General features: G+C 41.8%; 2 protein-coding genes across 5 annotated transcripts in view; one reads left to right on the plus strand and one right to left on the minus strand.

Annotated features, from left to right (window-relative positions):
* Nucleotides 1–662: 662 nt before the first annotated feature.
* invs (inversin) overlaps nt 663–24,561 on the minus strand; it is a 35,588-nt gene continuing 11,689 nt past the window's right edge. For 2 of the 4 annotated variants that reach the window (XM_032559195.1, XM_032559196.1), the window contains exons 4-19: nt 23,934–24,100; nt 22,332–22,505; nt 19,788–19,955; nt 19,524–19,704; nt 17,299–17,408; nt 16,982–17,153; nt 15,458–15,613; nt 14,327–14,448; nt 13,243–13,350; nt 13,055–13,161; nt 12,775–12,984; nt 11,670–11,866; nt 10,226–10,724; nt 9,577–9,731; nt 1,659–1,745; nt 663–1,579 (exon numbers count right to left, since the gene is read on the minus strand). In XM_032559195.1, the coding sequence (XP_032415086.1) occupies nt 1,464–1,579; nt 1,659–1,745; nt 9,577–9,731; nt 10,226–10,724; nt 11,670–11,866; nt 12,775–12,984; nt 13,055–13,161; nt 13,243–13,350; nt 14,327–14,448; nt 15,458–15,613; nt 16,982–17,153; nt 17,299–17,408; nt 19,524–19,704; nt 19,788–19,955; nt 22,332–22,505; nt 23,934–24,100 (2,729 nt within the window). In that variant the 3' untranslated portion in view covers nt 663–1,463. The remainder of the gene's footprint in view (nt 1,580–1,658; nt 1,746–9,576; nt 9,732–10,225; nt 10,725–11,669; nt 11,867–12,774; nt 12,985–13,054; nt 13,162–13,242; nt 13,351–14,326; nt 14,449–15,457; nt 15,614–16,981; nt 17,154–17,298; nt 17,409–19,523; nt 19,705–19,787; nt 19,956–22,331; nt 22,506–23,933; nt 24,101–24,561) is intronic. The other 2 variants (XR_004338784.1, XR_004338783.1) reach the window with 2 other exon arrangements.
* On the plus strand, nt 2,007–3,633 carry LOC116717683 (uncharacterized). Its single transcript, XM_032559228.1, has 2 exons — nt 2,007–3,217; nt 3,336–3,633. The coding sequence occupies exons 1-2, from the start codon at nt 2,554–2,556 to the stop codon at nt 3,569–3,571; spliced, it is 900 nt and encodes a 299-aa protein (XP_032415119.1). The 5' UTR covers nt 2,007–2,553; the 3' UTR covers nt 3,572–3,633.

The raw sequence follows: 24,561 nt of genomic DNA on the forward strand, positions 1-24,561 counted from the left end.
TCAGCTTTTTATTTTATCTGTCTTTTACATAGCGCTATAAGATTCAGTTTAATATTTAATTAATTTATAAAATGACACAGCTCTGATAATGAAGGCCTAATTCAGACATGCACGTTTCTTTTGAAAGGGAAAACGTTTAAAGAACAGACCGATGTGTAGAGTGTGTGTCTGGACTGCTGCAGGTGGGCTATCTGTATGACCGGCTGTTGATAGACTACCTCATTCTCCGTAGCGAGGAAAGGTTATCTTGGTGTGTGTGTGTATGACAGCAATGGAGACTGAGGGGGAGCAGTGTGTATGCACTCCCTCCGTACTGGATGAAAGGTTATCTTTTACACACGCCATTTCTGTAGATTTAACCCCACCCTGTGAGGTCACGGCTCTGATGTCACATGACTTAATTTTAGAAAGCCCGGCACGTTGAGCCAACATTGTGTGCAGTAAAGTCTGACGAAGTGAGACTGACAGCCAGCTGAGAAAACAAACTGCTGCGTTGCAGAAATATTCATAACCCTGCAAGCCTCCTACCGTTTGTCAGGTTCAATCCCAACTAAAAATTTTGCACAACTTCAAACCTTCAAGCATCGAAGGTCTTCAACTTCAGGGCCGGTGTCTCTGCGGTCTCCGCGCCCTTAAGAGCCTCAAATTTATGTACCAAAAAATGAGGAATCAAAATGTCTTAAATTTATTTTACATAGATGCAAGTTGGCTTTAAATATATGAATCCCAAGTCTTAAATTTTGTCACAGCAGAACTATTTAATCTCTATGACAGTGTATTAATGCCAGTATAGATGGAAAGAAAAAAGTTTTTTGGTGGAAATTTACTCATTTAAAATTGAAATTTACTCCTTTTTAAAAAATTGTTTAAAAAAACGTAGAAATTTTTAGATTAATCTCTGAAATTTTCAAGGAAAGAACTTGCCGTTACTCAAACTTTAGCCTGACATCAAAGTCCCAAGGAGAAAAAAAATTAAAAAAAATACAAAGGATATAGTTTAAATATAAAGATTTTTATGATGGCATATTAGGGCCATTGTAGATATTTGAAACTCAGAAAATTTCCAAAAGTCAAAAAAGCTGTAAAACACGCTTATCAAACAAGATAGCAGTGGGGGGGGATTCAGATTTTCCAAAAATGAAATCTTCAAAAACCAAAAATTTGATTAATAGATTAAAATGGATTAATTACCTAGCCCTAAGGTGTCCCAGTCAAAGTTCAGTAGTCATTTAAACTAATATGTTGCAATGTCCTCCATGCAACCTGCCCAGATATTTCAATGTTTAGATGAACCCCAAACGTCTTGAAGCTGAAAAACAAAAAACATGCCGTATCTTTTTTTTTTTTTTAGATTTTTACTTCAAGATTACAGAAGCTATGTGGTAGTCTACCTCATAAAAACCCAATAAAATACACTGAAATCTGTTTATCCAATGCACTGTTGGTAAACGCAGTGTGTGTGTTCAGTGTTTGCCCCGTCCTCTCGTCCCCTGTCCTGCGCTCTGTGGTCTCAGGTGGTAGGAGTACAGCTTGGCTTGAGTCAAGGCGCCGGTCAGGTGAATGCAGTCTAAACCGCCCACTGAAACACAAGCAGAAGATCAAGTTTAAGAGCCTCAAAGGCGGTAAAGAGCGGTTTGTGTGAGGATGTAAGCACTTACACTGACTCTGGGTGCGTAGGGGAACGTTCAGCAAGAGGTGAGGCTGAGAGCCCTGAAGCGAGCGTCCTCGTCTCGCCATAGAGTTGCCTGAAGGAAGGACATTGGGAGTTGGTTTTTAACCCCATCATTTCTGAATTCAGTGAGCCAAGGGTGGATCATGACAGTGAGTCCTGTAAGACCGGTTCATCCAGCCCAGGTCCACACCTATGTCCTCGTGTCTTTATATGTGTACTGTCACATATCAACACATGTCAAAGGCTGTTAGTCGGTGTTTCTCCTCCAATGGCGCTTGCCCCTCTCCATTCTCACATTGAACGGTTTAGCCAATGTCGTACCGCCTCATAATGGACCGAGCCTATCAATGTCCGCGCTCACAATGGAAATCGGCCAATCACCGTGGCGACATGCGAACCTATCAATGTCCGCGCTCACAATGGAAATCGGCCAATCACCGTGGCGACATGCGAACCTATCAATGTCCGCGCTCACAATGGAAATCGGCCAATCACCGTGACCCCTCCCTCCCTCAGACGCCCTCACGCCCCCCACCACCACAAACAAAACAAATTTCGAATTTTATTTTTAAAAATAAAAACCGTTGGAAGATTCTGAAAGTCAGATGTCAGTAGCCTAGCTTCGTTGAAGAAGGATTCGTCATCACATCATTGATCTCTCGACCTAAACGATCTTGCTGTGAGTACCCATTAATATTGTTTATTGTCTGTTGTCGTTCAAACAGATTTCGTATTTATAATTGTACATCAGCTAAAATAATATATTGTGGGTTAAATAAAAGGGCGACATAATGATGTCATGTTCTGAGTGCAAGAGTAAGGACACATTTTATTTTATAATATAGTAGTAACATTTTAAGTTAAAATGTAAATGCATACTGATGGAGCGGTACCGCCAGGCTGGGGCTGCACCTCCAAAGGTGCTGTATGTGGACTGTGGCTGCTGTATTAGTGAAGGCCTCAGCAAGCTGCAGGCCAGGTTTGGAGGGTGGCCAGATATTTACATTCGCCTGGACATTTGGCACTTTATGCGGAGGCTGGCTGTTGGTTGTACCACGGATGCCCACCCTCTGTATCCTGCTTTCATGCGGGCACTGTCCTCCTGCATTTTTGAGTGGGATGCAGGGGACCTTGACCTTCTTCGACGAGCGAAAGAAAGGCAGCTCCAGCAGGAACAGAGGCCAGGTATAACCAACACCATGGTGGACAGGCAGATAACCAAGAAGGAGTTGAGTAATTTCTGTCGTAGGAGGACACGGGGAGAGGACATCACTACTGTCCTTATTGAACGACTGCTGGAGGAGCTGAATGGTCCAAAAGGGAGAGATTTGATGGGGGTTCCCTTACTGGATGAAGTCAGGATAAAACACATCTGGGGTGTCCAAAAACGGCATGTGAAATGCATTCAGGATGTTGCAGGGATTCAGTTGTACACTGAGGTGGGCAGTGTCAACAAGAGCGGAATCAAGTTGACACGTTATCGCTGTTCACGAGGCTCTACATCCCTGGAGTCATTTCATTGTCATTTAAACAGGTTTATTCCAGGTAAGTCGCTTTCTAACATGACTACAACACTTTACTGTATATTTTTTGCAAAACTGGATCAACCAGTATTGTTTCAAAGACATTAATATGATGTGTTGTTTTTTTCCTTTTTTTACAGGAACCAGTGCAAACTTACTGAATTTCCAGCTCTACCTCCTGGAAGGCCTGAATAGATGGAATCAGGATCGGGGTTCTGCAGCAGTGACCAACAAACCATCGTCTCTTCTGACATATGCTGGAGACATGACTCAGTCCATAAATCAGAACAGCTTGAAGGTGCTGGGACGAGAGTACGTCCCACAATTTATGCCCCCTTCAAAGTACACAGGTACAAATGAAATATGTGAAGGATAAACAGTTTAAGATAAACTATAGTATAAAAAAATCAATAATATGTAACATGTTTTGGAATGTTTTACTATCAATATGTTTGATTTTCCATAGGTGAGCTACTGGGCGTTGACTACCTTCTAAGTCAAACAGGAAAGCCACTGAAACCCCAGCCTGACTCAGAAGAGACAGATGTTCTGCTGGAAGATGTGGAGGCTAATGTAGCAGAGGAAGATGAAGGCTTTGTGGACGAAGAAGCTTTGGACTTTCTAGTATCAGAGCTAGACGATGAGACCCTTTTCTCAGCTACATCACATCTCGAATCCTCCTCCCAGCCTGCTGCCTCCACCCAGCCAGCTCCCTCCACCCAGCCAGCTGCCTCCACTCAGCGTGCTGCCTCCACTCAGTCAGCTGCCTCCACTCAGTCAGCTGCCTCCACTCAGTCAGCTGCCTCCACTCAGCGTGCTGCCTCCACCCAGCCAGCTCCCTCCACCCAGCGTGCTGCCTCCACCCAGCCTGCTGCCTCCACCCAGCCTGCTGCCTCCACTCAGCCTGCTGCCTCCACTCAGTCTGCTGCCTCCACCCAGCCTGCTGCCTCCACCCAGCCAGCTCCCTCCACCCAGCCTGCTGCCTCCACCCAGCCTGCTGCCTCCACTCAGTCAGCTGCCTCCACCCAGCGTGCTGCCTCCACCCAGCGTGCTGCCTCCACTCAGTCAGCTGCCTCCACTCAGTCAGCTGCCTCCACCCAGCGTGCTGCCTCCACCCAGCCAGCTCCCTCCACCCAGCCTGCTGCCTCCACCCAGCGTGCTCCCTCCACCCTGTCTGCTGCCTCCACCCAGCGTGCTGCCTCCACCCAGCCTGCTCCCTCCACCCAGCCAGCTCCCTCCACCCAGCCAGCTCCCTCCACCCTGTCTGCTGCCTCCACCCAGCCTGGCATTGCTGAGCCTATGTCAGAGGTGGGCATTCATAGTAAGCTGTAGAATTGAAGAAAAATTTAATAAAACTTCAAATAACTTCAACATTATTTATGTTTTCTCAGGGTTTAGATGAGGCCGGTGTACCAGGCCTGGACAAAGTTGACAGCTTGGCTGAGTATCTGGTGGAGCTAAGGAGCAAAACCTCACTGGTGCTGACCAACCAGGAGGTCAGTAACATGCATTGTTGCTTGCTGCAGACATGCACACGCCTTTCACCTCACTTGCATATTGTTGTCCTAATGTAAAATTGTTTTATTTTCCTGTTTAGGTGAGCTGCATTGTTGCTCTGTGGCAGAACCTGCTGGAGTTTGATAAACAGAGAACGGTATTTGCTGCAAGACATCAAGAAAGATTGAACACTGGGAGGTTTCGGTCCCCCAAGAAGAGGCAAGAATTTACTCCTGGGGTTGAGAGTGTAAAGAGGCATGCTCTAACCACTCCAGCCCCATCTGCCCAATGGCCAGACTGCTGCCGCTTGGTGGAGACCATCTTTGTCCGACTGTGCAATATCCATCGTAGTCCAAAGAAAAGAGGAGCAGGCACAGTCTCCAGGTGGGATTTGATCCTACAAGACTATAGAAAGATCAGGCAGCTCATTCTGGCGAATGGAGCTGTGATGGGGCAGACACATTTGCAGCTAGTGGATGTTAGCTACACCACCCTGGTTCAGTGGCATAACAGAAGGGTCAAAAGGCAAGAGACCGCTGTGGTACTTCAAGGGCTAAACCTTCCCAGCCAGTTTTCTGTAGCTGCTGACCCGCTTCTGCCTGCAAATATACGCCCGCATTACGGCGTACCACATTCAGGGCCACTGCATACATATAGGCTACCATCCAACACTGTGGGGCAGTCAAAATTAAAAAGAAAGCTACAATTCACTGATGGGACAAATCCATCAGGACAGCGGCAGCTTCTCCCTGCCCCACCCAAAAGGCCTCAGCTAGTGGCAATTACTCCAATGGCACCACAGGGATCTGTTATCCTCACTACCCAACAGCAACAGAGTTTGTGGAACCTCTCCACCCCTCCTCCACATGCTTATCCTGTGGCCCCTGCTCTGGCCCCTGCTCTGGCCCCTGCTCTGGCCCCTGCTCTGGCTCCCAGAGCAGCCCCTGCTCAACCTGGTAGAGAACCTCGAAAATTGACTCGCAAAGTTTTGCACAACACATGCAAAAAATGCGGGCAGTTTAGAATAGCTGAAACAGGACACAGCCAATATAGAGGGCAAATTTACTGTCCCTCTAATGAAAGTCTCACTAAAGAGCAGTGGCTGGAACAAATTAAAAAGAAAAAATAAACATTTTCTTTATTTTAAATAACTTCACTGTATATAAGTTTTATTTAGTTCATAGTGTGTTTATTTTGTTTTGGGTTAATGATACAGATATTTATTCTTATTGTCATTGTGTACACAAAGTAATTCAACAAACCATACAGTAAAAGGATTTAAGTCCTTCAGCAAACCACAAATTTCTTGGTTAAGAAAAAGAAATGGGAGACTTCAATGGAAATGTGTTGCATCCAAATGCTACAATGTTTTGGGACTAACTAAAAATGTTTAATTCACTGTCTTAATTGTTGAATAAATATTTGGTTCTTTTAAACCGATAAGGTCTATGGTCTTTTGTGAGTTAATATTAGCTGCTTCAAATTCTGAATTATTGGTAATTTAAGCATACACTAGAAAAAAGATATCATTCACTTCACTCAAAGTACTTTAGGAAAGACACTTGCAATTTTAGTTTCAGTCACTGTTTTGCTGTGAAAAATGAAAATAAGCACTGGGTATGATTAAGGACATTAAAATATACATCAAGTATATAGTATACAGTATAATTTAACACATTAATTTGAATATATCAGAATAAAAAAGCAAAATTAATTAAGCAATTCAAAGTTTTAAAAAGAAAGCCTTTTATGACAAGTGTTGGGTTTTAGTTTACAGTACTACACTATCTGTACAAAAAAGCATTTAAAATGTTTTCAAGATACAAAAAAACAGCCGTTACTTCATAACACTTAAACATTAATTGTGGGAAATCTTTTCACTAAAACATAGTATGGCGACTGGTAGGATCGAACTCGCGACTCTGGGATCGGCCTCACTCTTCCCCTTTCTTCTCCCCTCCCTTTCTTCCCCCTTCCTTCCTTTCTTCCCCCCCCCAAGCAGACTATTGTTCCCCAACTTTGGCGCAGGGAGTAGAGCACATGGCCCATGTACTCGACACAGCTGTTGTGGGTTCAAGTCCCAGACCTTCTCTCACAACTGCCCAATTCTGAAATTGACCACCACAATTAGCTGATTTCAGAATGATGAGAAATGAAACATGTGGTAGACCAGAGAAACTGTATACAGAGGCCTCAACCTTAATGTAGCTGCTGTAGGTCCAATTCCTGTCCTGAGCTGTTTACAGCTCCTGAAGGCTAATAATAGTGGCACAAAATCTGAAATTTAACCTCTATTATGCTTCCTTGAACAAGTTAATGGGCGAAACAAGGCCTGTTTATTCAATGAGATTATAGAATGAGTTGTTTGATGGCCTCTTGTCACTTTAAATCCAAATTAGCTGCAGCTAGCCACGTCCCCCAACTCAACATTTACACTTTCACATGAAAATGCAAATAGATGTGCAATTATACCAACCATCTCTGAACATTATACAAACGTCTTTTCTGAATATTTAGTCAACAATAAAACTATTTTTCCAGTACATACAGAGATAAAAACAGCTGACCAAATGTGCTGGAACTCAGCTTGGGTTGCTAGGTGACGGGGCTGGGCTTGGCAGGGGTTGCTAACGGCGGTAGGTAACGGCGCAGTTCCCGTAGGATGTCACTTAACAACTAGGAGGTTTTTGAAATGACTTTTTTTCCAGAGCTTTTTAAGCACCTGGGCTGTTTTTAGAAACAGTTTAGACCCAAATTGAATAACAAAAAAGTGCAAAATATGAATCTCCTTTCAAAAAAGAAAAATGAAAACAGGTCAAATGGTTTATTACTTTAAAGCGACCAGCATTAGTGTGACAAACATCCTTCTGCTTTGTGGAAATGAAAAAGTGAGAATATGTGTGAGGGTGTGTGAGTGCGTGTGTATTGGATGGTGAGGCGTGTGTGTGGTGAGCGGAAAGCTCTACGCAGTCGTTTGACATTCCCCGTGACAGCGCTGAACTTTTCACAGTGCCAGGAACTGTCAGGTAGGGAGAAGGAGAGACAGAGGCAGAGAAAGGGGGAGGGAGACGATGAGAAGGGAGTGGTGGGGGGAACAGCCGGACCGAGGACCCTTTCAGCCCGTCTGAGGGTGGAGGGAGAGCGCGTGGGTTTGTGTGTGTTTCTGCCTGTCCTCCTATCATCACCTGGTGATGTGCGGTGAAGGTCGGGCCTGTCTGAGGGAGCGAAACCGCAGCAGAAAAACCCGGCTGATGGCGTCCAGATACGAACACTGGTACTTACACCTGAGAGCTTGTCGCTTTTCATCCAAACCCACGACTTCACTTTCACAGTACTTACAGCAGCTACAGCAGCAGCAACTATTTTTCTATTAAACTGACACCATTAGCTTATTCATCAGCGATCGAACTGCAGAAAATATATCCAATATTTACCCATGATTGGAAAACCTCAGCTTAAAGCCAATGCAGCTGTTGTATAGTATTTCCTCAGGAGAAATTCCTCAAAGTAAGACTGCTTCATTACCTTTCAAAACATTTGAGTTTTGCTTTCCAGGGAGCATTTTTATGTAAACTCCTCAGTGCACCTTAACGCCACTATGAGTATATTTAGACATGGAGGTAAAATCTATTTGTTTTTAAACAGCTGTTGAGTTGTTTCAGGCCTGGTTCTGGTGTTGATATAGAGTTATATGATAAAAGCTACATGGAAATTAATTGTTTTTACTCAGAATCTAAAAATAAAATTGCTGAGGGATCTAATAGTCAGAAAAATAAAAATACTATAAACGAATTAAACAGTTTTTCAGAAGCCTGCATTTCATGGTGGGCTATGAAAATTTCAAATCTTATCTCCATATTTTGAGGTATTTATTGCAATAATAAAAAGTGATGGTAAAGAAGTATTTATCCTTTTTTAGGCGACTGAATGGCTGCGTCTACATGCCTCACAAACACAAAATCCGCTCTTAAAAAAACATACATGTTTGAAAATAGGCTTTGTCATGATACCAGAGGCTTAAAAAGAGTGATTCTTACCACTAATCTGCACAAAGTAACTTTATTTAATCAAATTTTCAAATGTAATTATTTTTATTCATGCTCTTATCGGGATCAGAGTTCCTTTATTGTTATTGTGCAAGAAAGCACAACAAAATCTAAACTCCTGGAACAAACTGAGGAGAAAAGAGCAAAACTAACTCTGACGATACTGTCAGTTCTGTGGAGGTTCAAACTTCATTAATTTATTTTTATGATGAATGAAAATTCTTCTCATAACAAGAAATTTTTCAAGATAAAGAACAATATGATTGATTCAAATCTCTCCCTGCAGTCAAACCTGTAAGTAAACTAACTGCTGGAAGATGATTTACAAAGTTGAGATTTGATTAGATTTTTTTCAGCACAAATTTCTTGTAAAATATCCATAATCTTTGATTTTTGATCAGAAATGTATTTGCCGGTTCTTCTTTGTGAAATACTGCAGGCTCTGCCAGATTATACAGCAAACTTTTCAAAGTCTCAGTTATGATTATGAATCTACCTGTTAGTATTGGTAAGTTTACACTTTAGCCAATTTCCCTTTTCTTGAACAGAAATGATAAAATCTTCATTAAATATATACATTTAGGTTGTATGCAACCTAAATGCTTTTAATCTCTCTGACTCCATCCCAGACTTGTCTGTGTGCTCTTTGGTCTTGATGCTGTTTGTTTTCTAATTCCGATTGACAAATTTTATTTAGGGGTATCAAAGTAAGACTGCTCAATACAACGCTTTCCACACTTTTCACAGAAATCACATAAAATTTTAATTAAACATCATATTTTGAGGTTGTAACATGACAAGAGTTTTACGATGTTTTGCAGCGTCCTGGTTCTCTTACCATAGATGCTCTGCAGCACAGAGCTTTTACTCGACGCAGGTTTGCCAAGCGCTGCTGCTCTGTTTTCCACTTTTTTCCTTCCGGGGGTGCAGCTCGACTTGCTCTGCTCGGCTTCTTCACAGGCCCTCACCTCTGTCTTCCTGTGTGCACGGAACCTGAAATCAACCAAAAAAACCATCTCAGACTGCGTTCAAAGGCCCAAACGCTGGCGAGCCCCCACACCGACGTTCACGAAGCGTAAACAAAGTAAACAGTTTATTCAGAGCACTTAATAAGCAGCATGTATACAACTTAAATGTGAAAGCTGCAGAGAAACAGAGGGCCTCCTGCAGGGCACTGGCAGCCTCTAAGAGGAACACAGCGAGCGTAAGAAGGGGAGAGGGGCTGCTGGTAGCTATTAGAGCAGCCCTGCTGAACTTTTAGCCTCTTGTTAAAGCTGTATGAAAGATTTAGATTACAGCCTTTCTGGTCTCACTCTCTCCCACGTTCTCTCCCCCACCGCTCTCCTGCTGATGGCATCCAGAGCAGTTAATGCTCAGGGTTGGGGGGTCGGTGTTACAGGAGGGAGAAGACACATGAGGGCACCACATGGCTCGTACAGTTAAAGCACGTTGACATTACCGAGATCCAACCCAGGTAGGAGCCTCACCTCTGCCACGCTCGCTGGATGATCCGGGCGGCCTCGTTCCTCCTCACCTGCTCCTTCTCATGCTCCCTCCCACCAGGCTGTGTTTTCCTGCGGGGCCTTTTGTGATCTAAAGACGAGCTGCTCCTCAGTGATGGAGCTTGATGTCTGACCTCTGAACTTGGCTCTTTGTGGTTCCGGTGCTTGCGCGAAGAGTGACCAGTCGTGGCAGGCTCTTTCTTTCTGCCGTCTCTTGAGTTCGCCTCAGCTCGGTCTGCAGAGGAGGCCGTTGCGGATACAGCGGACGCGACAGAGGAAGACCGTTCTCCGGCAGCTTTGGCCGCTGTGGGAGGTGTAAGTTTAAGAGTTGGGGGTTCTCCGGAGCCGGTGGGAGAGAGAAGCTTCTTCAGCCTGCTGTGCTGTGAGGCTTCGGGTGGAGAGCGGTCGCTCAGGGCGGAGCTGCAGCTCAAAGCTTCTTGTCGCTCAGCTGCAACACTTCTTCTGGAAATCCTGATGTTCTGGCCTGACAAGGCAAAAGTAAAAGTCAATTCAATAGCTCACTCGGAAAAATATGACTCAGTAGTCCTGTTTCCATCAAGGTTTTTCATACCTTGATGGTTTTGAAGTAACGCAAAATTTGAAAAACAAAAACACTCTACATTTTGTTTAGAGAACATTGCAGAAGTAATTAAATCAATCAACGATAATAATAATAAAAATCCCATCTGAATATCACCTCTGACCTGAACTCTGAACTAAATACATCTCACTATCTTGAAGTTATGCTTTGGAGCACATCCTTCCTTCAAATTGCTTCAGAGATGTTCCCTGATTTGAAAACTTGCCGTTTGTAGTTCCAGCGTAAAGTGCAGCTCGAGAGTGTAGATTTATCCTCCTGATCAATATCAAAACCCTGAGACATTTGATTACGCACAAGAAGGTGAACGTTTCATGTCCATGTTCATAATTTAAGTGTGAGATACATGTATTCATCTGCTTGATGTTCAGCTTGTTGAATATTAATTAAACAAAAGGAAAATGAAATGTGTCATTATTTTTACTTAATTATGATGGATTTTTTTTTATTGTGTCTGTCAAAATGACGGACAGCGAAAAAGTCTAGTGTAACCTCTGGGTGGGAAACTCTCATCCACTGGTGGGTTTGTGCCTTACCAGAAGCACAAAACTCATCTTATACCGTGTATTTTTTTTTTTTTTACAAACAAGTGTAGTGTCAACTTCTGATGAAATTACAATTTACATGGCCTGGTTGATTCACTTCAAACCAGCAGATGGAAGCAAGACTTTTTGCATTTTCTTTTCTGCGACATCTTTAAAATTCACTCAAAATTCGCATCACAATTTGATGTAAGCCTGGCTACAAATACATATAATTTCTCTAATAAAGAAGTATGTTTTTATTATTATCATTATGTTGTAATAACACAGTTGAGTATTTCTTTGGCACCTTTATGCCTCCGCTCTTTGACCTTGGCGTGTTTCTTCGTATTGACCGATGAATCATTCATGGTTAGGTCTTCCACGATGTTCGTTAAGGAGAGCGCCTCCTGCTCAGCTCTCAGAAGCGAAACCCTTGGTTTGTCCGCACCGTCCGCTCCAACATGCTGTGTCGCGCCTCGCCTTCGCTGCTCTTCTCCTCTCTTCCTACAAGAAAAACACAAAATGAATCGCAGTCGCCGACAAGAAAGGTTGTGCTTAAAATGTGGAGATTTTGAAAAGAATTTGATAATTAGCAATGCTAACAATGAAATGCTTTGTTTTTTTTATTGAATGAATATTGTTTTACAGCCTACAGGTTTAAATTTTTCCTTAATTGCCTGCTGGGTTTCTACATCTTCATGTTCTAACAAACATTTGAGACTTTCATACAGTATTCACAGGTGGACTTTGATTTAGTATAAGGTGTCTCCTGAAGAGAATTGGTGTAACTGGGCTTTATCGAGCAGCACCAAAGTACAGGGGGCTCAATCATTTTACTTCTACTTTACAATTACCTCTTTCCTTCTAACCACTATTTAATTTCTCTGTAATCGTTCAGCAACAGAGTGAGCACAGCTAAAAGAAACATCTACCTGTAAACCATAAGTGCTTAAACTACACATTTAAATTTCCTCACTTCATTAATACATTTATGAAGTGAGGAAATCAAAAGAATAATAATTTGTTCCCTGTTTGAAAAAAAAACAAATCTACTAATTAATACAAAGGTGAGACTGGTGAGCAAATAACCAATGAAGAGCAAACTGGAGGCCAGAGACAGAGAGAAGATTCATCTGTTTACCTATGACGGAAAAAGAGACCGATGAGGAGACGGAAAACAAAGACTAAAACTACAATGAGGGACAAATAGGCAGGAAGAGACACCGTCCTCTGGAAGAGTCAACAAATACATAGAAAGATGAATGGATTTCCAGTTGATTTTGTGTTAAGGTTGACACAAGGGATGATGAAACTGCATCAATAGTTAGGAATCAGTGTACAGGTGGGGGCTGCTCAGAGAGAAAGTATCTTCAAATATGCTAAGTGTGTGTTGCTGTGTGCTCCTCTCTCACTTGGCTGCATCCTTGCGCAGCTGCTCGTGTCGCATGAGGAGCTGCTTCCTCTCCCTGAAGGCCTTTCGGACGGTGTAACCCTTATAGACGGCCTGGATGGTGGCAGCGGCGATGTCCTGGATGGCGGCGATGGACAGAGCGCCGTGCTCCAGCATGAACTGGGTCACCTCACTGTGCCCCCCCAGTAAAGCGTAGTCCAGAGGCGTATATCTGAGCAACAGAAGCAGCGTTAGTCATATAGCCGTCTGCCTGGCCTCGGCTCCAACGCCTCCCTCCTCACCTCTCCTCGGTGTGCTCCATCTGGTTGGGGAAGGCGTTGTAGCCCAGGAGCAGCTTCACAGCATCCAGGTACCCGTTGTTGCAGGACCAGTGAAGCGCAGTCCGCCCCTGTGCTCCCACAAAGAAGAAACTCGGTTCATATGACCTTCTTTTAACCCAAATCAAACACATGTGCAAGCGTATCTTCACCTCCTTGTCCTGTATATTTGGGTCAGCGTTGTTTTCCATCAGAACCGCCATGCATGTGATGTAACCACCATATGCAGCACACTGCAACGGAGTGCGTCCTGCATGATCCTGCAGCCGGACACACATCGAGACAAAGAAACGTCTCATTCTATACTTCGACTCAAACCTTTAGAAAAGCCAGGCGTTCTTGTGATTGATCAACAAAACTTTACGCTTTTTGAAGGTTTTTAGCAATATTTACGTATCTGAACTTCCTTCTCACTCTTTCCTTTCCAGTTTATGGCCCGTTTAAAACAGAAATAAAGTATCAGTCAACAAAGTTTTAAATTAGAAAAAGGCTTTATTTTTCATTTGATAGGCCTTCTGACTCTGAAGGCTTTATCAAAGGGTCCAAAGCCCAAGAGATAAACTATTAGTGTCTAAATGTAACAGGCTGTCAAAACCTACATGGTTACTATTTCTTATTTTCTTATAAATGCTAAAAATTATATTCTTTAACAGAAAATATTAAACGTAGTTTGTATAAAATTTGGCATAAACAAAAAGATAAGTCATTTCCATGACTTCTACAAAATAGTGCAGATCAATTTTTTTAACCCAGTCTGTTTCTTTTCTCCTCAAGTTTCTAAGCATCCACCGTAGCATCTACCATCATGGTTAGCTACACAAGGTGCACATAAATAGGTTAAAATAGCTGCCAAAATCCAAAGAAAGCCACTATGACCCATTACTCAAGATCACTTTACAAGATTACGAGAAAGTCTGAATCATGGGAAGCTTAAATGACTCTAATCAAGGTCATTTACTTTCAAATAAAGACAGATGGCTAATCCTCAATAAGTGAAGAGTTTTCTTACTTTTGCCCTTTAAATTAGAGGATAAAAGCAGATGAAACCTTATCTCAAATATAATAAAACCCAATTAATCCATCATGCAGAGACCCCAGGATGGGATTCGAAACCAGGACATTGTTGCTGCGAGGCAGCAGAGCTACCAACTGTGCCACCGTGCACTTAAAAAGTGACAAAAGAAAAAAAAACTCTTAAGTCCTCTTTTAATTTTCATGAAATATTTATATCAGTACCTGGACGTTGGGACTGATCCCGTTCTCCATCAGTATCTGGCAGACCTCGGCGTTCCCCCCCAGAGCTGCCCAGTGGAGAGCAGTGTGACCGTCCACATCAACCAGCTCTACACAAGCAGAACCTACATTTATTTGTTTTGGAAATATAAAGAACAACAAAGCTAATAAAGGAACAAAGTAGTTATGTTTTCCACAGTGACAAATACAGACAGACTGGGTGCCCTGCAGGGATCCGCGTTAAAGCACAAACCTCAGAGCATTTTATTGGCCGTTCATGTAGTAGATTAACTCAAAGTGGTGCCTAATTGTAAAGAGGAAGGAAAGGGATACATGGTTTTCAATATTAAGATACGGCATCAGGTATCCTAAAAGTGTAGTATGCATATGTGTTCAGCCCCATTGACTCCCTAAATAAAACTCAGTTTAATAAACTATATTCATAAACTACATGAATGTAACTTAATCTCAGTATAAAGACAAACATAAAAAACTAAATACAGCACTTCTGAGGTTTACGTTAGTAAACAAACCGTAACTTGGACTACAAAATCTTTGTGAGAAATAAAAATGGCGGATTTGCAAAGCTATTTAGCCGGAGGTCCATGACTTTGTTTAGCAAGTCAGCAGCAAAAACATAACATAATAGTTCAAAAAGTATAAACAGGAACAGAGAAAACTGAACGGATTGAAAAATTTACACTTTTACTATTTTTGTCCACTGTTCAATTAAAGCATCAATAAATACCAATACATTTGAAAATACAGTTGCCATGTATAATTTAATCACACAAATCAGACTTTTTATGTGACTGATCTCCTAAAGAGGCAAGTTACAAATGGGAAGGATTTTCCAGAGCATCACTTGTGTTTGGGGGGATTTAATTGCAGTGACACAAAGTCATTGTCATACAGTTACTTAAAAATGCGATATTATTGCTTTTACAATAATACCGCAAGCTATTGTGATTAAACTTTAAGTCCATATCGCCCACTCCTGGTATAAAATCAAAATAAGACACAACGATTTTCGTGGTTGTGATGTGCCAAAATGCGGAAAAGTTAGAGAAGTATAAATACAGTTTCCACAATGCCATAAAACTACGTTTGCCAACATGTAAGAATCATGCCCACCTTTGATGAGCGTGAGGATAACATCTTTGTATCCCATCTCACAGGCACGAAATAGCGGCGTGTGCTTCATGACGTCCAGAGAGTCGACTGTCGCTCCCTTCTCCAGCAGCAGCTTCACCGTGCTCACGTGGCCTGACAGGGAGGCCGCATGGAGCGCTGTTTGGACAACAATGATTTGAAGGTCTTTTAATTGACACATTAAACACCTTCGAGATTTGTTAATCACTTCCTCCTGTTCACTGTATCGAGTCAAGAGCGTGATTCAGTGATTCAGGCTCCAGTCAGTTCTGTCACCCTTCGTTTAGCATGACTCCAGCATGGATAAACTATTCCCAGATGGTTATACCAATGCGATGTTGCCATGGAGATTATGTGCATACACAGTATGTCATGTATGTCAAAGGGGAGGCCTAACAGAACTCGGTTTGACCCAGTTCTGTGTTTTCCTTGATGCTATCCCGTCTGGTGTTATAATGCTTCTTAAGTCCTCTATAACTTCTGCACTGACTCCTCCATGTCTGGACCCTGCTGGCTCTAGTCAGCAGGGTGAAAAAACAACTGGGATATACATGCCTTATTAATGAAACACATTGTCTCTGTTCCAAATGTGATCTCTTATTGGAATAACCTTGAGTCAGACCTGAACTGGGAGAAAAATCTGATGTCTTCTGTCTAAATATTTGATTATTAATAAGTATCTTTTAAAGTTTTATCCCTGCAAGTTTTTACATAAAGCACATTGACGCACTGTAAAACATTTGAAGGTGGTTTAACTTGAAACCAACACGCAAGAGTCAGATCAATGTAACACACTTCCATCTCACTCACTAGCAACACAGGATACAAATATGCCGCTAAGCATTCTGGGAAATAGTTCCCACTCCTGTCTTTTTATCCTTTAAATTTTTTAAGTGCTAACCTACAGTAAGTGCTAATTCAATTCTTGGAGGTTTGACAAAATTAATAAAAAGTTAACTTAACTGTAAGTTTGTCTTTCACAAACTCACACATTTAGGTTCAAAATCTAAAACTCGCTAAATTTATTTGACTTGAAGACAGTAGACACAACTAAAAGCGGCTCAAATGTTTTACAGTGCATGAACTTGTCATTCTGACAACTCTAAGAAGAAGATCTCTGTCATTTTTGCTGGTCCTGTCCTTTCTCATATTTTCTGGCAAGATATGTGTACATTTAATAACTTTTCCCTCACTTCTGTAAATAAGTTGTTTGGATTCTCCTCTTATTCCCCAAATAAAACAAACCAATCATATATTATCAACCTAATTTTATTAGTTCCAAAGTATTGTAGACATAAATTAAACTTTGATTCTCAATATTTAAAGAGGAACACTTATTAAAAAACATTAAAGCCATTTAGACAAGTTCTTATTTGTTTGTTTTTTATGCACTGTACACATTTCTATATATTTATGTTGGCATTATTGTTTTTGTTCTACGCTCTATGTTCATGATACTGATTTTGCTTTTTTGTCAACCCCGTTATTATCAATACAGTTTCTCACCGGTGCCGCCATACTTGTCGGCCATGTTGATGTCGATGCGGGGGACGAGGGTGAGCATGGTGCGGATGACTTCATCGCTTCCCTTCCCGGCGGCCCACATGAAGGCCGTTCGGCCCTCCAGGTCGGGCTCGTCTTTCACAGACGGGTGAGACAGAAACACGCCGACTGTCTCCTTCAAGCGCAGAGAAAGACAGCGGCAGTCTATTAACGGTGTTAAATGGACTCGTTATGACACAAGAGGCAACAGAGGATAACAATTTGCCTTTGTTGGCAAAGATTTAACTCAGCTAATTTGGCTAAAGTACTAGAAAACTCACAGCGTTGTTGTTCTGAGCCCCATAATGCAGCGGCGTCGCTCCTTGGCTGTCTGAAGGAATCGTCCCAGACGTGTTTCTCTCCAGCAGCAGATGGACAATTTTTGCATGTCCTAAAAACAAAAAAAATCAGTTTTCACATGAGGAGGAGATAAAGTTGGAGAGGTAGAGACATGAATCTGAGGAACTGATGGCTGAACCACAGTGTCACACAAATCATTAAAACTCTTATTAACAGTGGATCTCCAAAGTGTGAACATTCCTAGTAAAACGGCACAAAAGTTGAGATAATTTCAAAACATTGTCCACGCTTAGTGGCACATTCATCCTTTACAACAAAACTGAAAACAAGCTAGTCAGGACAGGGGAAAATATTTAAAAAAATTTGTTCTCCACATTTATCTTCAGAAAAACCTGCAGCTTTAAAAAAAAAATCCCTCTTCATCTTCAGCTTCCTGTGGCCAAAACTGACTGATTCAATCTTTCCTCCACCCTGAAATAGACCTCAGTTTCACGTGAACAAAGGGAACCCTGGATCATAATGCTGCCAGAGTTTCCGTTTTTGTGTTGTTTTTGGATCTTCCTTCATGGAAATGTACAAAATGATCAAAATTTGTTTCATCAGAGCCTAACACACATACCCCCACTGGAAGGTTTTTGCTAGTTCTTTATGAAAAGGCTTCTGTCTAGCAACACTACTCCTGAGTCCAGATATATGGAGATTATATGAGATTATTGTCACATGAGGAACACAATCAGTCCTTGTGAGAAATTCATGCAGCTCCTTCAGTTTCTTAGAAGCATCGCTGACCGGCTTCTGTCTTGACGTTTCATCAGTTCTGGGAAATGTCCAGTTTCTATAATGTCTCCACTGTGCCACTTTACATATGGACCATATACTCTTCTCCTGACTGATACCTTTATGTAGTGAGATCTTTGATCATTTCTGATCTCTCTCTTCTTTAACTAAAGGACTAGCTGAGATTTATTCCATGTTAAAAACATTCATTAAATTTTGGCAGGTGTGAAGTCAAGTAATCTGAATTCAGGTTGAATGCATTTATGCTTTTTTTATTACACTTTTTGCATCTATTAAACCCAGGAGAACACCACTGAGGTCTATATTGTCTTAGATTTATATTTTGTTGAACACAAATATGTCTTTTTATCAGAATTGTGTGCATTTTCTACTTGACCCTTTACCTTTTGTGTCACTAAACATCATATTTGTATATTCGGAACATTACTGCTAAACACAGTCACAGCTTGTAGTGGCATCTTCAGGCTTCCTTCATGTTTTCCATGTAAAAATTTCTCCATCTTTTGTGTTTAGTTTAAAATATGAAATAATAAAGTTCGCCATGATTTTTTTGGCTGATATTGATAATGAAAAGGAAAGAAAGGAGAGAATGGAGGACACAAGGAAGGAAAGGAAGAAAACAAGAAATTAATCAAAGAAAAAAGGGAGGACGGACATGAGGTATGGAAGGACAGAGAGACAGATGAATAAGAGGAAGGAAGAAGGGAAAATAGAAAGAAGACAACTAAGGATGACAGAAAGAAGGACAGAAAGACATGATTAAGGAAGGATGGATATAGACCAGGAAGGAAAACACAAGGAAAGGAAGAAAGGATACATTTAAGAAACAACACAAAGGAGGAAGGAAAGAACACCAGGAAGAAATATAAAATGAAGGATGGGCACAAAGGAGGAATATATGAATGACACATAAAAGAAAAGATGGAAGGACACAAGGCAGGAGGGAATGATACAAGGAAGGAAGAAAGGAGACAAATAAGGGTGACAGGAAGAAGGGCAGAAAGTAACGAGGAAGGGAAGAACACAAGGAGATAAGGAAAGGACACATTTAAGGAACTCCACAAAGGTGGAAGGGAGCTAGGAATTGAGCAAGATAGGAAAGACACAAAGGAGGGAGGAAATATATATTCCTTTATTTAATCAGGTAAACCCCGTTGAGATCTAGATCTCATTTTCAAGAGGGACCTGAGCAAAAAATTTGCAATAAGGACACAAGGAAGAAGAACAGGTTACATAGAAGAAAGGAGAGAGAAGGACGATTTTTATACAACAGTATTGGTAATAAGGCCTGGAAAATACATAGAAATATTGGATTCTTTCAAACTCTTATTCGGTTTGCCGACTTATCCAGATCTGGAAAATACTTTGAGTGACGGGGAACCTGTGCGGCCCACGTGTTTCCACTCACCCAGCAGCGCCGCCCAGTGCAGCGGCGTTCTGAAGAGGTTATCGTAAGCCGTGACATTGCAACCCTCATAAGACGTTAACACCTCAACCACTGCCTCGTTTCCGTCGGCAACAGCAAAGTGCAAAGGCGTCCGACCCTCATAGTCCTGCCAGTTCAGCAGGGACTCAGTGGGCGCTGCTTCCTTTACACAGACATGCAGACTGATGAGTGAGGATGGCAGATTTAGACGTGTGTGTGTGTGAGTGTGTTTGTGTTAGTGTGTACCAGTATGCAGCGGACAGTTTGCGTGGCGCTGGCCTCCTGACTGTGTGCAGCCCAGTGCAGAGGAATCTTGCCCTCGCTGTCCGGGATGCCGATGTTGGAATCGTGCTTGATGAGAAGGCGGACGTGCTCCCGTCGGTTATAAAATGCTGACCAGTGAAGAGCGGTTTGCTGTAAACAGACAAAAAAAAAAAAAAAGGCGATAGACAAAGATGGATGAATGAGGCTGGAGGAGACAGAGGGATTGCTGTGGGGCTGAGGTTTCCACTTACGTTCAGAAAATTACTCCACTATGACACGGTCAGGAAATATGAAGGAACGTGCAACACAAAGCTTGTATTGAAGGCCCCACAGCGGCCCAGAGATCCTAACCCAGATATTGACTCCATGACGGCTGCTGAGCTATTCTGAGATCTGCTGAAACCACTGTCATCTGACGCGATGATGCATATTGGATTATTACAAAACTAAATACTGATGTCAGATACACATCAGCTCCTTCAGACAGAGAGGACAGTGTGTTTGTGGTCTTATCAGGAAAACACAGAACAAAGACGCAGATTGTTGCATCGCTTGCCGTTGTGTGCGAGCGCGTTTCAAGGAAACTATCCTGAGCCGGTCTGTTATCTCTCTGCAGGTTATTGGTCAGACGCCTGGACTGGCTGCTTTCTAATTGAGAAATTACAGTGAAAAAGTATTCCTACCGCTTGAACTTTTGACATTTTATTCTACTACAGCCACACACTTCAGAGTATGTCATTGAGATTTTATGTCATGGACAAACACAGAGGAGTGGGTAAACATGAAGGGCAGGAAAAATTCTAAATAGTTATCTAATTTTTTCCCAAATAAAATTCTGAAAGGTTTTGCATGCATCTACTATTTCATGCATCTACGATTTCTTCATCCCACTGAGTCAACACTTCGGTTTGCTACATCTGCAGCAGCAACTTTTGAGGTATTTTTTTAACCAGCTATGAACATCTAGGGACTAAAATCTGTTCCCATTCTTTCTAGCTTAACAGCTCAACCTCTGTCAGGTTGGATGACTATTTGTCTATTTTCCCTGTCTTGCCGCAGATTCCTAATTGGACTGGGCCGTTCAAATGCATGAATACGCTTTGATCTAAACTATCCAGTTGTAGCTTTTTTCTGGATTTTTAGGATGGTTGTCCTGATGGAAGAATAACCTGCGTTCAGGCTCATCTCTTGTATTTTTCTCCAGGATTGTACAAGACATAACTGAGTTCAATTCAATTCAGTTTACTTACGTTGAGCCAATTTACAACAAATGCCGTCTTGAGGCACTTTACAAAAACAAAAAGTTGTTTCTGTTTCGATTGGAGTTGATGGGGAGTATTACAACTCCACACAGCACTTTGCATGTATGCCATTAAATCTACTTTCATGTGAGCAGAGCAGCTTCTTCGACATGTTTGCTGTTTCCCCTGCATTGCTTCTGAGAAACTGCAAACAGAACTCGCTATTGCCTTCTTTCAAAACTGAGTTCCCTCTTGCCACACTTCCCCAACAGCCAAATTCACAGAGCAACTGATTGGTAGTTTATCTTTCTGCAGGCTGTTCTATCTAAACTGTGGATCTCTGCAGCTCCGCCACAGTTACAATGGGCATCTTGGCTTCTTCTCTGATTAAGGCTCTCTTTGCACAGGTTGTTAGTTTAGGTGTTTTGGTGTCTTGGTCGGTTGGGCATTGTGCCCTCACCAGATTATGGATGAAACAATGCTTTATGAGATGTTGGGTTATTGTTTCATAATCTAACTCTTCTTTAAACTCTTCTCCATAACTTTCTTCCTAACCTGTCTGCTGTGTTTCTTTGTCTTCATGATGCTCTTCTAACAATCTGCTCAACAGCTGGGTTCATAATCACATTTCAACAGGACGAATCAACTCTGAATTTGTGGACAATATGAGAGCAAAGGGCTCTGCATACAGATGCAACCCACACTATTCAGATTATGACTGTAAAACTTTTATTTTCTTTAAACTTTAATTTTATTTGTTTTGGTCTAGCGCAGGAGGGGTTGGCAACGTTTTCCATTCAGAGAGCCACTTTTTCCCTCGCTACTACAAAATAAAACTCGCCTAGGACCGCAACAAATGATTTTTGAAATATGTACTACATAAAATGTTTTATTATTAAAAAAAAATACACTAGAATATATTTCTATATTCAGAATAAAATGGATCCTTTATTACAAAAGAAAAAAAATGTGCAATGACGTGAGCCTTTTCTATAAATATGAAAAATTAAGAAAGACAGATAGCCTAGTTTGAATATAGTTATTTTAAAAAGTCTATTGTAGATATTCAAAGCACATTCTGCACATGAACGTGCTGAAAAACTCCTGAATTGACAAGTTGCTTCAGCCATAATCAATTCCTTTTTGGTTTTGTAGGAACCACAGGTTGCAAGTCGCTGGTCTAGGGCATCAAATCCTGATAAAATGCGCTGAAGTTTATGGATGTAACGTGAAATAGAGGCGGATGAATAGTTTTGCTTGCGTGTGTGTGTCTGGATTATAGAACCTTATTTTTGTCCTGCGTGTCCACCTCTCCAGGCCCGATGTGTTTGAGCAGCAGGGCGAGGGCTTTGGGAGACGGGTGTCGAGTGGCCAGGTGGAGGGGGGTCATGCCCTCCAAATCCTTCTGCAGACAGTTGGCACGCCTGGACAGCAGCAACTTCAGGAAACGCACATTGCCCTGCAAACACACCACCAGGGTGAACCGTGCTGATGGGAATTTCAGAAATCAGCCATTCTTCTCAATGGCAGTCATGAACCGGCAGCGGTGTCACACACACTCACACACACACAGGGCTTTTTCAGTGGTGCCTGCTTCAATCCGCAGGTCATCCATCTCCGTCCCCTTCCTCCTGCCTCGCTACTGAGCGCTTGTGATGAGCTGTTAAACAGTAAACAGCGGCCACGTCTGCCTGTCATCCCCCTCCACATCATTATCACCCTCACTCCTGGCCTCTTTAACTACCGGGCCCCCTGGGTGATGCATCGCAGCGGAGAGCTCAGGCGACGGCGGCATGTCCATGCCGTGCGCACGTGTGGCTGCGCTTTTGTATATTTGCCTTTCTGAGGATGCAAAGCCACAGTCTGACAGATCTATCTTGTGTGTGAGGATGCATCTCGACTGTGGAGGAGAGCGTGTGTGTTTGTGTGGGTAGATGCGCGCGCGTGGTTGTGTGTGTGTGTGTAATCCTGTCCTCTCCATTCTCAGTCCAATTAGATCAGTAATCCCTGGTCTCTCTTGCTGTCTCAGCCACTTATTGATCAGATGTCAAAGAGACAGGGCTTCCCATCACTTGCATCCCCCAACTCACACACACGCACACACACACACACACACACTTCCCATCGCTGAGATCCTACCCAATAACCTATTACCTCCCATCTCTTCTTAACGATATGATGATCCTGCATCAAAAGTAGCACCATTAGTATTATTGTCACATGTAGCTGTGTTACAAAAGAGCATGTTCCTGTTTGTCTCTTAAGCATGATGCGGAATAACTCTTTACATATAAAAGCATGAGTTACACTGCAAAAACACAAAAGTATTTTTGGTCTAGTTTCTAGTGCAAATATCTTGGTGCACTTGAAATAAGACAAAACTAACTAACAAGTGAGTTTTCAGCAATAAATAGGAGCTTGAATATTGATGAAGCGGTACAAGACATTTTTTCCATATAATAAGAGTAAAATATCTTTTTTCACTGGCAGATTATTTCACTTATACTAGTACTTTTTCATCAATATTAAGGAATTATTGACTTAAAACAAGTTCCTAGTTCTTGCTGAAAAGTTACTTGTAAGTTATTTCAAGATATTTGCACTATTTAAAAATACTTTGTAAGGTTTTGTGCAGTGTAAAAACTCACAGCTGCAGTGTTTGTCCTTAATCATTATATATTAATCAATAATACCCCACATAAACTCTCAGGCTTTGGTGGCAGCCACTAGGGGGCACTAGCTCCCCACTTGAGCTCATTTAACTTCACTTTGATTTTGATGGGCAGCTTTTTTTGCCATATGTTTTAGAAAATTTATACAGAACAAACGATGCATAAAAGGGTAAATGCTTGAGTGTGCTCCACTGTGCGTCTGTGGGAGTCGGTACCTTCTGTGCTGCCAGGTGCAGAGCGCTCCTCTGGCTGTGGTCCGTCTTGTTGACCAGGGCGCCGGCCTTCAGCAGAACATCAGCGCAGTGTAGCCGGTCGGCCAGCACACAGTACATCAAGGGGGTGCGGCCAAACTGGTCCTCATGGTCCCTCAACTGGGGCTCCGCTACACACGCACAGTCAGAGTTAGTTATTCTGCGTTTGAAAGAATAAGTTTTACAAATTGACTCATTTCTGCTCCTTGTCAAAGTTCAAATGAACTAAAACGTCTGTTTTCCTTCACAACCAGCTTCTCTTCACATCTACTCACTAAAATCGTATAAACAATGTGAATAAACTATGTTTTTCATATATATATATATATATATATATATACTGTATATATATATATACTGTATATATACAATATATATATATATATATATATATATATATATATATTTATTTATTTATTTATTTATTTTCCACTTTTAGGTTAATCTTAAAACTTTAATTATTAATTCTCTGGTAAATAATATGATAAAGAGGCTCATCGTTCTCTTCTGCTCTTCAAAATGGGAAATACCAGGATAAATCAAGAAACAAGAACATTTTAAAAAATATTTTAACGTTTTATACAACTGAGAC

This window comes from Xiphophorus hellerii, chromosome 3 (genome assembly GCF_003331165.1).
Source record: "Xiphophorus hellerii strain 12219 chromosome 3, Xiphophorus_hellerii-4.1, whole genome shotgun sequence".
NCBI classification, from domain to species: Eukaryota; Metazoa; Chordata; class Actinopteri; order Cyprinodontiformes; family Poeciliidae; genus Xiphophorus; species Xiphophorus hellerii.